The sequence below is a fragment of the Aulonocara stuartgranti genome, assembly GCF_965226115.1.
Source record: "Aulonocara stuartgranti genome assembly, chromosome: 11".
NCBI lineage: Eukaryota > Metazoa > Chordata > Actinopteri > Cichliformes > Cichlidae > Aulonocara > Aulonocara stuartgranti.
In genome coordinates this window covers 2,168,336-2,181,399 of record NC_138947.1, presented here as the reverse complement: position 1 = coordinate 2,181,399, position 13,064 = coordinate 2,168,336, and the positions used below count along the sequence as shown (strand labels likewise).

Here is a 13,064-nt window from a genome sequence, read left to right as displayed (position 1 = left end):
CAGGAAATAGGTTTAAATGTTAAACAATTTCTTCAAGTCAAAGACTGTTGAATATAATTTATTTTCTGCTTGATGCATAAAATTAAAAGTTTAAAAGTAATTAAACAAGTTTTAAAAAGAGGCTTTCCATTTGATTCAATTTTATATGACGATTAGGCATAAAAATTAGAATTGGGCTGAAAGGTCTGTTGCTTTATTACGTATTCAGGTTGTGTATCATGTTTTTAAAAAGTAACTAAGTAACTAATTACTTTTGATCAGCAAAAAATGTAAGTAATCAGTAAAGCAACTGGATTACTTTTTTGAAGAAGTAATCAGTAATTAGTTACTAATTACTTTTTTAAGCTGTCTGAACTAAATTGTTTGGTTGGTGGGTGGGCGTGTCTTAGATGGGCAGGCTCTACTGAAGGATTCATGTGTGAAGAATTACTCAAGGCCAAGCTGGCACAGACTGAGAGGCATCAAGAGGTCGCAGGGCCCTGCAGCCAAACAAACACACATGAAAACATCCATGGATTCATGATTTTAATGTTTCTAAAGTCCTCATCACAAACATGACTGAACATGAAGCGCTGGAGGTTTCCAGGCTCCCGTCCTGATGTAAAGGAGAGAAGCGAACTTCAGTGAAAACGTAACGTGGGAGTGATTCTCGATGAAATCAGCAACACAAAGAAGGCGAGCTCTCGGTTTCTGCTGCGGTCCTCCCTGCATGCCTCCTCTCACGCTTTCAGACTGTTTGTTTCTGACTCCAGCACGTTGCCATGGAAACTCGTGTTTAACAGCAGGTGAGGGGAGGAAGGAAACGCCACCTCTCCACCTCCAGACCTCCGGCTCCTTTTTGCCTCCTCAGTCTGAAGCAGAAGTGTGTGAGGAGTGAAAAAGTGTCACACAGAGTTTGTAATTCTGTCTTAACTGCGTCTGGAGAAAGAATCCAGCTCCTCAAACTGCTTCCAGATCAGCTCATTAAGCCCAGCAGAGCAGGAGGGGGGGGGTGGGGGGGGCACGCACGTTAACAGCACGCAGCACAGAAGCCAGGCCAGGATTCCTGTGAGGTGGCGTCATGTGCAGCTGTACGTCCCCGGGGTCCAGACCCGGTCAGGATGGGTGGAGTCTCGGGGCGGAGGGGTGGCTCAAAAACATTCATTTCTATTATCCTGACATGTGGATGTTGTCTGCTGTTGTTTCATTGTCCAGTTTACGGTAAAATCACCTCTCGTGACCTCTCGTTTCAGTCAGAGTGAGTCCAGATGATTCTTACTTCTCATTTTCAGCAACATGTTTTCATTCCTAAACTAGTAGAGTGGCTTAGCATGATTACCAGCTCAAACAATAATCCTTATTTATCTTACAGCGCACTGTGACGCAGCTCCCCAGTTTCAAACTGTCTGGAAACTTTATTCTGATTGGCTCAGAAGATTTGAACAGAAGCGAGAAGGGAGCATACTTGATCAAATAAACATCACGTTGTATTAAATAAGACCTCAAATTGCTGCTGGAGATAACAAACTCCATCAGAGGTCACGGAAATGAGCGGAAGAGTCCAGAGGTGTGGACTCGAGTCACATGACTTGGACTCGAGTCAGACTCGAGTCATTAATTTTATGACTTTAGACTTGACTTGAAAAAATGTTCTAAGACTTGTGACTTGACTTGGACTTTTACACCAATGACTTGGGACTTGAATTGGACTTGAACCGGTTTACTTGAAAAGACTTGATATTTCACCCCAAATATAAAATTTAACATGCATATTATATAGAGATTGAAAATGTGACGTCATTCACGGGTAGAACCGCAAAGGATTCTGGGAACTCGTGGCAAGAGGTACTAGCGCACGCAGGCTTTCAATTAAAATCAGTTATACAGCGATAAAAAGAAACACAAAAATGTCAAGAAGCTGTTGTATTATTAACTGCAATAGCCGGTCGCATGACAGCCACGGGAAGCCGACGAGTAAAGAGATCGGTTGTTATCGGATTACGTCGTTGAAGAGAAATTGTTCAGCCATGTTTCCGAAGTAACAAAGACGGCCTTACGGAAGAGGATTAGGGCCACAGGAAAAAAAAAAAAATGAATTCTGACTTTAATCTCAGAATTCTGACTTTTTTCTCAGAATTCTGACTTTAATCTCAGAATTCTGAGAATAAAGTCAGAATTCTGACTTTAATCTCAGAATTCTGACTTTTTTCTCAGAATTCTGACTTTATTCTCAGAATTCTGACTTTATTCTCAGAATTCTGACTTTTTTCTCAGAATTCTGACTTTAATCTCAGAATTCTGAGAATAAAGTCAGAATTCTGACTTTAATCTCAGAATTCTGACTTTATTCTCAGAATTCTGACTTTTTTCTCAGAATTCTGACTTTAATCTCAGAATTCTGACTTTTTTCTCAGAATTCTGACTTTATTCTCAGAATTCTGAGATTAAAGTCAGAATTCTGACTTTAATCTCAGAATTTTGAGGTGGGCACCTGCAGGCTTCCAGCTTCGGTGACAGCGATGTGTCCAGTTTGGCAGGTGGAGAACTAATTCACTAAATATGGTGGATATAAGTGACTTTTTGCGTGGCCGAGGGGTCCCCGAAGATGCTATTTTATTAATGGAAGAGCAGAAGGTGAGTAACAAAAAAGAGAAATAGTTTGGTGTCTCCTATTTTTACAGGAAAACAGTTACGGTACAGTTACGGTTAGCTGTTAGCATGCTTGTTAGCTTATAATGTTATATAGGAATGAACGTGTTTCACAATGTTACAGTATACTAGGTGAATTGACGTTTTAACTGTTGTTGATCGCAGGATCATCCCAGATGGGTTCGTTGCATTTTATTTTATTGTTCTACTATTTCAGAGTTTTTCAAGGCAGTTAAGCGGAGCTGTAAATGGCCTGCATTTGTATAGCGCTTTTCTAGTCCATAGGACCCCAAAGCGCTTTACACTACATTCAGTCATCCACCCATTCACACACTGGCGATAGCAAGCTACATTGTAGCCACAGCTGCCCTGGGGCGCACTGACAGAGGCGAGGCTGCCGGACACTGGCGCCACCGGGCCCTCTGACCACCACCAGTAGGCAAACACGGGCCCAAGGATCTTGCCCAAGGATATTTGGCATGCAACCAGTGTGTTACAGATGCTAGCCGCCTGCCAATATCACTGATATATTTGATGTGTACAAGTAAGTTACACTTAGTACAGCGGAGGAGAGAAGCTGTAATGAATGTTTATGCGGATATTTCACTCAGAAAAATGGGTGGCGTTCATACACAGCCACCGACACAGCCCCGGTTGTTGTTCTGACGGTGGCCGACTGACGATCCCCTCACAACATGTTAGCTAACACAAACTAATGTAGTGCATGTAACTGTGTATACGTTAGTGGTACAGTGTCGGAAGAAATGAGCAAACTGTTTATAATGTCAGAATGACATCATCTTTCTCCTATATATAAAAGTGCTGGCTGAGGAGCGCTGCCGGGTTGAACTTTGACCTCGGAGTGACGTGACGTTTGTTCGCACAACCAATAGAAGTGCAGAAAGTCGCAAATCAGGCATATTGTTCGCATAAACACAAAAATAAATAACGAAATAATCCCGATATTGTGCCAAAGACTGATTTACAATGTTACTTTGTGTTCTATGTGTAATACCTTTGCTTAAATGACTAAATGGACTGTGTATTTATGACTCTGCGTTATAGTCTTACATACATAAGTAACATTCATATGTACAGATAAAAATGTACAGAGCTATGTACACAAGCGTGTACACAAAAGTCTACTGCTGATCGAGCTGCTCAGTGGTCGTACAGTCTCATGCAGAGAGCGTGGAGGTGTTGTCCATGGTGGATGTTAGCTTAGACAACATCCTCTCCTCCCCAGTCTGCTCAGTGGACTTTAGCAGACCGCTAAAGCTGGCCCTCCCGACCAGTTTGTTAAGTTTCCCCCTGTCCCTCTCTGCCATTCCACCACTCCAGCAGACCACAACATAAAAGACAGCAGACGCCACCACAGTGTCGTAGAACATCCTTAGAAGACGTACTACCTACATCATAACCAATCAAGTCCCGCTTTTTTTTAAATACAGAAGAGGATTTATTATTTACTGAAAGGCTATGCCTTAGTTTGCTTCTTTCATTATTGTGTTTCGCCCTGCATAAAATAGATAGCTTTTCTGATAACTACAGTCAATACTCTCCTACTGGCATTAGCGGTGACCTAAGAGGCTTAACTGTAATATTGCTTTGCAGTGTAAATGTTGCAGAAAATGACTGTCTTTTCTTTCTTCCTGTGTGCAGATTGACTGTGACGTCATAGCGCTGATGGATGACGCAACTTTGGCAAACTACATTCCCTCGTACGGAGACCGAATTGCCGTCTTCATTTTCTGCAAAAGCAAGCAACCACTGTCAAAAAGAAAACTAGGACTTCTGCAAAAAGTTCACCTCTCAAAGTGAGAGAAACAGTGGCTGACATGTCAGATTTGGATGACTTAATAAGACTGTATTTCAGACTTTCTTTCAGTAACAAAGAAATACTTTCAATTTTAGCACATAGTCATCAGACAATTATAAGTGTTCGAACTCTAAAGAGAATTTGTAAAAGACTTGGGCTTTTTAGAAGGAAGAATCAATCAAACTTGGAGGAAGTGCTAGCCTTTGTCCAACAAGAGATCATGACAAATGGACAGATGCAAGGTTATCGTTGGCTACATCTACGTGCAATTCAACATGGATTTGTGGTGTCACAAGATACTGTAAGATGCATAATCAAATTGCTTGACCCTCAAGGTGTGGAACTGAGACGAGCTCGACGGTTGAGAAGACGACAGTACAGCTGCAGAGGGCCAAATGCTCTCTGGCACATGGATGGCTATGACAAGTTGAAACCATATGGTATTGCTATCAGTGGCTGCATAGATGGTTTTAGCCGCTATGTTTTATGGATGGAGGCTTATACTACAAACAGTGACCCTAAATTGATTGCAAGTTATTTTCTGAAAACAGTTTCATGCATCAGCGGATGTCCAGAAAGGTTACGTGCTGACCGAGGTACCGAAAATGGTTGTGTCGAACAAATGCAGATGTTTTTACGGAGAAACCACACAGACAGTTTTGCAGGTGAGAAAAGTTTCCTTTACGGAAGAAGTACGGCCAACCAACGTATAGAAGGATGGTGGGCTACCCTACGCAAACAGAGTGCACAATTTTGGATGAACTTATTTCAAACTTTTCAGGATGATGGCCACTTCACAGGGGATTTTTTGGACAAAAGTCTTATCCAGTTCTGCTTTCTCAATCTTATTCAGGTAAAAGCATGTGCTCATGCTATGTAATGTCTTAGCTGCATAAATAGAAAATATAAATATGGTTAGAACATTTTTTTTCTTTAAATTAAATATGAATTTTATTTCCATTTTAATATGTCTTGATGCATGCTCAATCAGCCAGGTAAGGAATGTTTTTTGACAGAACATTTCTCACACTGAAAACGCTACATCCAGATGAACAGAATCAACTTTTTGGGATTCCATTTTAATACTTTGATGGAATTGTATTCATGTTATCAGTGGAAGTAACTGCACCTTTCTCAGCACAGGTGCATGGAGCATTTTTTTTTTTTTTATTGCCACATGGTTTAAATTACTATGGAGTCTGTTACCTAGTGGTCCTTTGGGCACGGTTTCAGAAAGCAATCCTATCATTTGGTTAATTCTCTATTGAAAATTTATTGTAGAATCATTGCACACTGAGTATAAAGTGTTGGGCTATCTATTCAACAGCAGAATCATGCAGCACCATTCTGTGTCCATGTGCTGTTTAGTGAAAGTGCTCTTTTGTTGTTGCTGCTTGGTTTTACATTAATTAGAGGTCAGTTTCTATGTCTGTTGATTAATGAGTTAATAAGCCTCAACTTTGGCTAAATCTACTGGTACATGGTCTGTTTCATATACCGGTACTTATATTGTGTTGTTTTTCATGTAGGATGAACTTGATGAAGTTGTGAACACATGGAACTCGCACAAAATCCGGCCAAGTGGTAGTGCAGCATCGGGTCGACCAGTAGTAATGTACTCATTTCCAGAGCTGCACAGTGCTGAGGATAGACTGAAGCCTATTTCTATGGAGGATATCACTTTGTGTATGGAAGAGTGTAGCCCAAAAGGTCAACACCCCTGTGATGAAACAGTCTTTGAACTGTGTTGTCTGCTTATGGTAGAAAATGAATGGGATGCCCCAGGAGATCCACTTGGTGCTGCGGATCTGTACATTAGGTTAAGAGAAGAAATACTGCAAAGTATTTAAGGAACTTCAGTGTGTAAATGTACAAATAAATACAAAATATTTCTCTTTATCTTGATAACGTGATTTGATAGTAGGTGCCATGTCTTACAGGTACCTTTTATGCAGGTATTTCTGCACTGCATTAAATGAAAAATGTTTTTCTACATTCACACTACCATTAAACAGAAATGTTATATATTACTTGAAAAAGCTGAATATTGTGATATTATCAATCAGTTATGAAACACATGTCAATCCTTTTAAAAGGCCATACATTAAACTGCATTTACAAATGTTATATTTTTGATTGAATCATAAGTGGTGTAAACCTGCCTACCAGTAAATTGCAATATAAATTTCTGTGTTTTGTTGCCAGACATGTGCATAGTATATAAAATATAAACTGACCAGCTCCCTGCTTATTGTTTTCTGTATCAACCTTTACTCTTAATATTCATGGCTGGAAACCCAGGCACCAGCATATGATATGCTAAGTGCCCGGGTTATCTGTGGTATGTTTCAGCAAACCATAGTAGCATTAACAATTCTAGGTCTTGACAACAGCATGTTTCTATAAACGTATCATTGTTAATATTTAAAGTCGTTATGCCTTTTGGGGAGCTTTTAGTGCAATTATATTAAAGCAAAGCTATTATAATCATTTACCCATATGAAGATCCATCACTTAATTATTAATGTATTTCACTTCTGTTAGTTGTAAGATATTTTAGCTGGTTTTTCATGTAAAATGACCACGAATCATTGCTATACTGATTCAGTGTTAGCTGTTGTATACAAGGCTCCTTCATGATATGAATCCTAAAATTATAAGAAACATACCAAAAATATTTTGACTTTTATTTGTAGTATCCCAGCAACAATGCAACAAAACAGTTCCTGCAAGTGGAACCAAGTTATTGTCCCATTAAGTGCAACATGTTTTACATTTATATTTGTGTATCTTTATGAAATATTTGAAATTAAAAATAAATGGTATTCTTCCATGTTACTGAGCTCATGTGTGGCAGTCTCTTGAATTCTGGCATGTTCAAATAGATATGGAGTTTGATGAACATATTCAAAACAACAATACAAATGTACTGTGTACAGTAACATTTTATTGGAAAAAGTTTACAAGAAACCTGTTCTTTCCAATGCCAATAACATGGCTAAAACTCATAACCGTATAAGCTGCCCTGTAACAAGAATGACTCAACTTTTAAAACAAACTTATAGATCTCATATAGTCTTGTTATGCATCAGTATACATCAGTGACTTACTGTAAAGACCATGAACACTGGCTATTGTGGTATCACATATTCCTTCAGTGTCATCTATGGTATAGAAATAAAAACAAGTGTGAATGACTGAGAACATACATGCATACAAATAAAAATGCATAATTTCTGGCAGTAACAAGACATTTTTTCAGGTGTTAAGATTAATACTATATCTGAGAACATGACAATTTGGCATTACAAAAGGATGCCTGAATAATCACAGTACTTGACCACTGCACTGAAGTGTACAGTGTTTATTTATGATCTCAGTAATCAATAACCATCTTCAAAACAGACTGAATCCTTTAAGCAGCTTGAATCAATTTGATGGATGAATAACAGGTATGCTTAGAAACAATATGACATTAAGAAAATACTGGAATTTAAAAAAATATTTTCACCAACTTTATATGGAACCTTTGTAATCAACAACAAATGCCAAACTTTGATACCTTAACCTACCTTAACTAAAAATTGCATATACTGTAAAGCAAAATGTTTTCAGACATGACAAATGCTAAAGTATAAAATTGTACTTATTCCTTTTACAATACAGTGTTGCATAACAGCATTACTTTTGCGTTATAACTATGTTCAGTTTTAGCCCTGACCTAATAAGAAAATACCATCTGAATGAATTAGTCTTTCTACTAATTACTTACAAAAGTATTTGACTGTGCTGAGCTCTCACACCACACATGGTGCATTAAAGAACGTTTAAGAGCAGTTTAATTATAGTTTATAGATCTTAAGTAATCTTTCTTCATGCTTTTGCTGAAGGTTTCTGTCTTATAGCTGGAAAGCTTGGATTTGGTGAAGACAGCTCTGGATATGGTAGTAAACAGTGTACCTGTTCGTTTTGTTTTGTGACTGTATTATGTAAAACTCAAAATGATAAAAGAAAATGAAATATTAGCCAAAACTAGACTTCTAACAGAGATGAGAAACTTCTCTCTAATTAAAAAAAGTATACTGTATAAGTTCAAAATACATAAAAATACATATTCCTAACATCTCTTTACAGTTATGCTCTAGTGTGCATGAGCAGTTCAAATGTAGCGCATTGCTGTGAGAGTCTAAACAATGTCCATCACCCAGACATTACTTTCAAGAACTGCATTAAATTCAGAACGAAAATCTGGGAAGTTTTCATAGCTGTTAGCTAGCTGCAGAACATTCCCACACGTGCGTCCGACTGGTCTTCTTGTAAACTCTGTCATATCTTGAAATTCCACATAAATACTGTTTGTTACTATAAGGTCAGATCCGGTGCAGAAACGCATAAATTTCTGAAGTTTAATGTTATCCAGCTCTCTGATGAATCTTTTGAGATGATTTTTCACTTCTTTTTGTTGTGGAGTCAAATCCACAGCAAATTTCAGCAGCTGGCACACTTTTTTTGAAGTTGGTTGCAGTTCAGAGAATAACTTGGTCAGTCCCTCCGGACTGAGGGAGATATGGGGGTCGATGATCTCCCGCCAGCAGTCAATAACAAACATTGGTTTTTGGACAAGCTCTTTGTGTGCTATTTCATCCAGGATTGTAGGTAGAGTCTCAGCAGTGATTCTTTTTCTACAGCCATAACTGTCAAGAATTTCCACAAGATCATCCAAGTCAACTGCAGAGAAATCTTTTACTGCTTCCATCAAAACATCACATTCTTGGCTGCTGACAAACTGTAGAAAGTGTGCTTTAAGATCACTGTAAACACCACTGAAAAGCACTTGTTCCATAAAAGGGATTGCAAGTTTATTTGGAAAATACTGACATTCTTGGTAACCTTTCAGGAGTATTCGCCCAACTGCCTTCCATTTTTCAGCAGGAAAATCATGGCGAATGAATGGCACTTTAATGGTTGCACCTAGGGTGCATCGCTCATAAAATTCATGCCAGAAGCATGTGAGTACATCTCTTAGTATTCCTGATCCAGTGCCTGGTTCTTCTGTGTTGTCTGGAAGTATGCGCTTCACATTCAGTGTTTTGGTCAAAATCTCCTCATCAGAGAAAGCAGTAATCATGTCATGTAAAGTGTCAGTATGACGTATGGTGATTGTTATTATGTTCTCTGAATTAGGTGGACTGAGGGGTACAAGAAAACCCTCATAGACTAATGTGTCTTCTGTATCTTCTTCAGCATCAAAAATTGGACCAAAAGTAATTTCTGGATCATCTAAAATTTCTGAACCAGCGATGACTTCATCAAAATTACCCCTGACTTCCCCCACTTGCAATGGATTAATATCACTGCCACTGCTTTCTGAGACAAACACCACTTCAGATGTCTCGCTGGCATCTTCTTCAGGATCTTTTGGTTTTGTTGCAATGTAGAAGCGTAACATTGTCAGTCTCGCTGCCTCATACATATTGCCAATAGACTGGCAGGTATCATCAGTAAGGTGGTTCTGTTTAAAGTCCCAAACCTCAAACTCAAAATCTGTTTCACATCCCTTAGGAGATATGCCATTAGGAAAAAAAAGTTTCTTTCCTTCCTGAAGAATATCTTTTAATCCAGCATCAGTGGCCATTTGAATTTTTCTAGTGCCACCTCCCTGCTTCGCTCTCACCTGTTTGGCTATTTTTCCATCACAATGTATCCATCCTATCTCAACATTGCGTGTTGCTTTTTGCTTCTTTGTCTGTCTTATTCCTGCATCTGTATGTGAAGTGTTCTCCTTTGGACTTTCTTTTCTGGTTTTCATTTTCTCACGAAGTTTTTGCAGAAGTCCTAGTTTTCTTTTTGACAGTGGTTGCTTGCTTTTGCAGAAATTGAAGACGGCAATTCGGTCTCCGTACGAGGGAATGTAGTTTGCCAAAGTTGCGTCATCCATCAGCGCTATGACGTCACAGTCAATCTGCACACAGGAAGAAAGAAAAGACAGTCATTTTCTGCAACATTTACACTGCAAAGCAATATTACAGTTAAGCCTCTTAGGTCACCGCTAATGCCAGTAGGAGAGTATTGACTGTAGTTATCAGAAAAGCTATCTATTTTATGCAGGGCGAAACACAATAATGAAAGAAGCAAACTAAGGCATAGCCTTTCAGTAAATAATAAATCCTCTTCTGTATTTAAAAAAAAGCGGGACTTGATTGGTTATGATGTAGGTAGTACGTCTTCTAAGGATGTTCTACGACACTGTGGTGGCGTCTGCTGTCTTTTATGTTGTGGTCTGCTGGAGTGGTGGAATGGCAGAGAGGGACAGGGGGAAACTTAACAAACTGGTCGGGAGGGCCAGCTTTAGCGGTCTGCTAAAGTCCACTGAGCAGACTGGGGAGGAGAGGATGTTGTCTAAGCTAACATCCACCATGGACAACACCTCCACGCTCTCTGCATGAGACTGTACGACCACTGAGCAGCTCGATCAGCAGTAGACTTTTGTGTACACGCTTGTGTACATAGCTCTGTACATTTTTATCTGTACATATGAATGTTACTTATGTATGTAAGACTATAACGCAGAGTCATAAATACACAGTCCATTTAGTCATTTAAGCAAAGGTATTACACATAGAACACAAAGTAACATTGTAAATCAGTCTTTGGCACAATATCGGGATTATTTCGTTATTTATTTTTGTGTTTATGCGAACAATATGCCTGATTTGCGACTTTCTGCACTTCTATTGGTTGTGCGAACAAACGTCACGTCACTCCGAGGTCAAAGTTCAACCCGGCAGCGCTCCTCAGCCAGCACTTTTATATATAGGAGAAAGATGATGTCATTCTGACATTATAAACAGTTTGCTCATTTCTTCCGACACTGTACCACTAACGTATACACAGTTACATGCACTACATTAGTTTGTGTTAGCTAACATGTTGTGAGGGGATCGTCAGTCGGCCACCGTCAGAACAACAACCGGGGCTGTGTCGGTGGCTGTGTATGAACGCCACCCATTTTTCTGAGTGAAATATCCGCATAAACATTCATTACAGCTTCTCTCCTCCGCTGTACTAAGTGTAACTTACTTGTACACATCAAATATATCAGTGATATTGGCAGGCGGCTAGCATCTGTAACACACTGGTTGCATGCCAAATATCCTTGGGCAAGATCCTTGGGCCCGTGTTTGCCTACTGGTGGTGGTCAGAGGGCCCGGTGGCGCCAGTGTCCGGCAGCCTCGCCTCTGTCAGTGCGCCCCAGGGCAGCTGTGGCTACAATGTAGCTTGCTATCGCCAGTGTGTGAATGGGTGGATGACTGAATGTAGTGTAAAGCGCTTTGGGGTCCTATGGACTAGAAAAGCGCTATACAAATGCAGGCCATTTACAGCTCCGCTTAACTGCCTTGAAAAACTCTGAAATAGTAGAACAATAAAATAAAATGCAACGAACCCATCTGGGATGATCCTGCGATCAACAACAGTTAAAACGTCAATTCACCTAGTATACTGTAACATTGTGAAACACGTTCATTCCTATATAACATTATAAGCTAACAAGCATGCTAACAGCTAACCGTAACTGTACCGTAACTGTTTTCCTGTAAAAATAGGAGACACCAAACTATTTCTCTTTTTTGTTACTCACCTTCTGCTCTTCCATTAATAAAATAGCATCTTCGGGGACCCCTCGGCCACGCAAAAAGTCACTTATATCCACCATATTTAGTGAATTAGTTCTCCACCTGCCAAACTGGACACATCGCTGTCACCGAAGCTGGAAGCCTGCAGGTGCCCACCTCAAAATTCTGAGATTAAAGTCAGAATTCTGACTTTAATCTCAGAATTCTGAGAATAAAGTCAGAATTCTGAGAAAAAAGTCAGAATTCTGAGATTAAAGTCAGAATTCTGAGAAAAAAGTCAGAATTCTGAGAAAAAAGTCAGAATTCTGAGAATAAAGTCAGAATTCTGAGATTAAAGTCAGAATTCTGACTTTATTCTCAGAATTCTGAGATTAAAGTCAGAATTCTGAGAAAGAAGTCAGAATTCTGAGAATAAAGTCAGAATTCTGAGATTAAAGTCAGAATTCTGAGAAAAAAGTCAGAATTCTGAGAATAAAGTCAGAATTCTGAGATTAAAGTCAGAATTCTTTTTCTTTTTTTTCCTGTGGCCCTAATCCTCTTCCGTACGGCCTGGATTGCAGCCATTCAAAGATCAAATATAACGTCCCAGAACACTCCAGCTCACAGGTTAGTCTGCTCCAAGCATTTACACGAAGGTCAGTCTGCTGTTGTAGTTAATACGTAATTTTCACAACATAATTAGTGATATAGGTTACAAGCAAGTCTGGCGCTGAACAGAAATTGTCGCGCTATGCTCCTTTATTTATTGTGCATAAATAGTGAATTGTCCTGACACAATATTGCGTTTCGCTTCTGTTATTATGGTACACTGACAAAAACATATACTTTTATTCACAGGATAAAACAGTTGTTTTGTATCACTAATTGCCCAGTACAATTACAGCATACAGTATTATTGTCACTGCTACATTTCTGTAACTCGTACCAGAAATTATTTCCACTACTAATTGATTACCGTTGAGCTCAAAGGTCCTATTAATAAA

The 13,064-nt window shown here is 39.2% G+C and overlaps 1 protein-coding gene and 1 long non-coding RNA gene across 3 annotated transcripts; one reads left to right on the top strand and one right to left on the bottom strand.

Moving 5' to 3' along the window:
- The first annotated feature begins 2,296 nt into the window (after nt 1-2,296).
- On the top strand, nt 2,297-6,455 carry LOC309717270. 2 transcript variants are annotated; one of them, XR_014279655.1, is made up of 4 exons: nt 2,297-2,613; nt 4,291-5,112; nt 5,229-5,300; nt 5,977-6,455. It is a non-coding gene; the product is annotated as an uncharacterized lncRNA (long non-coding RNA). The 2 variants fall into 2 exon arrangements; XR_014279656.1 differs by having other exon boundaries at nt 2,299-2,613; nt 4,291-5,300.
- A 2,178-nt stretch (nt 6,456-8,633) lies between these two features.
- Nucleotides 8,634-12,374, bottom strand: LOC309717978 (uncharacterized protein; the record flags this gene model as incomplete). The annotated part of the gene is made up of 2 exons (XM_082552919.1): nt 12,087-12,374; nt 8,634-10,409 (listed from the first exon to the last, which is right to left on the bottom strand). The coding sequence occupies exons 1-2, from the start codon at nt 12,159-12,161 to the stop codon at nt 8,634-8,636; spliced, it is 1,851 nt and encodes a 616-aa protein (XP_082409045.1). The 5' UTR covers nt 12,162-12,374.
- Nucleotides 12,375-13,064: the final 690 nt, after the last annotated feature.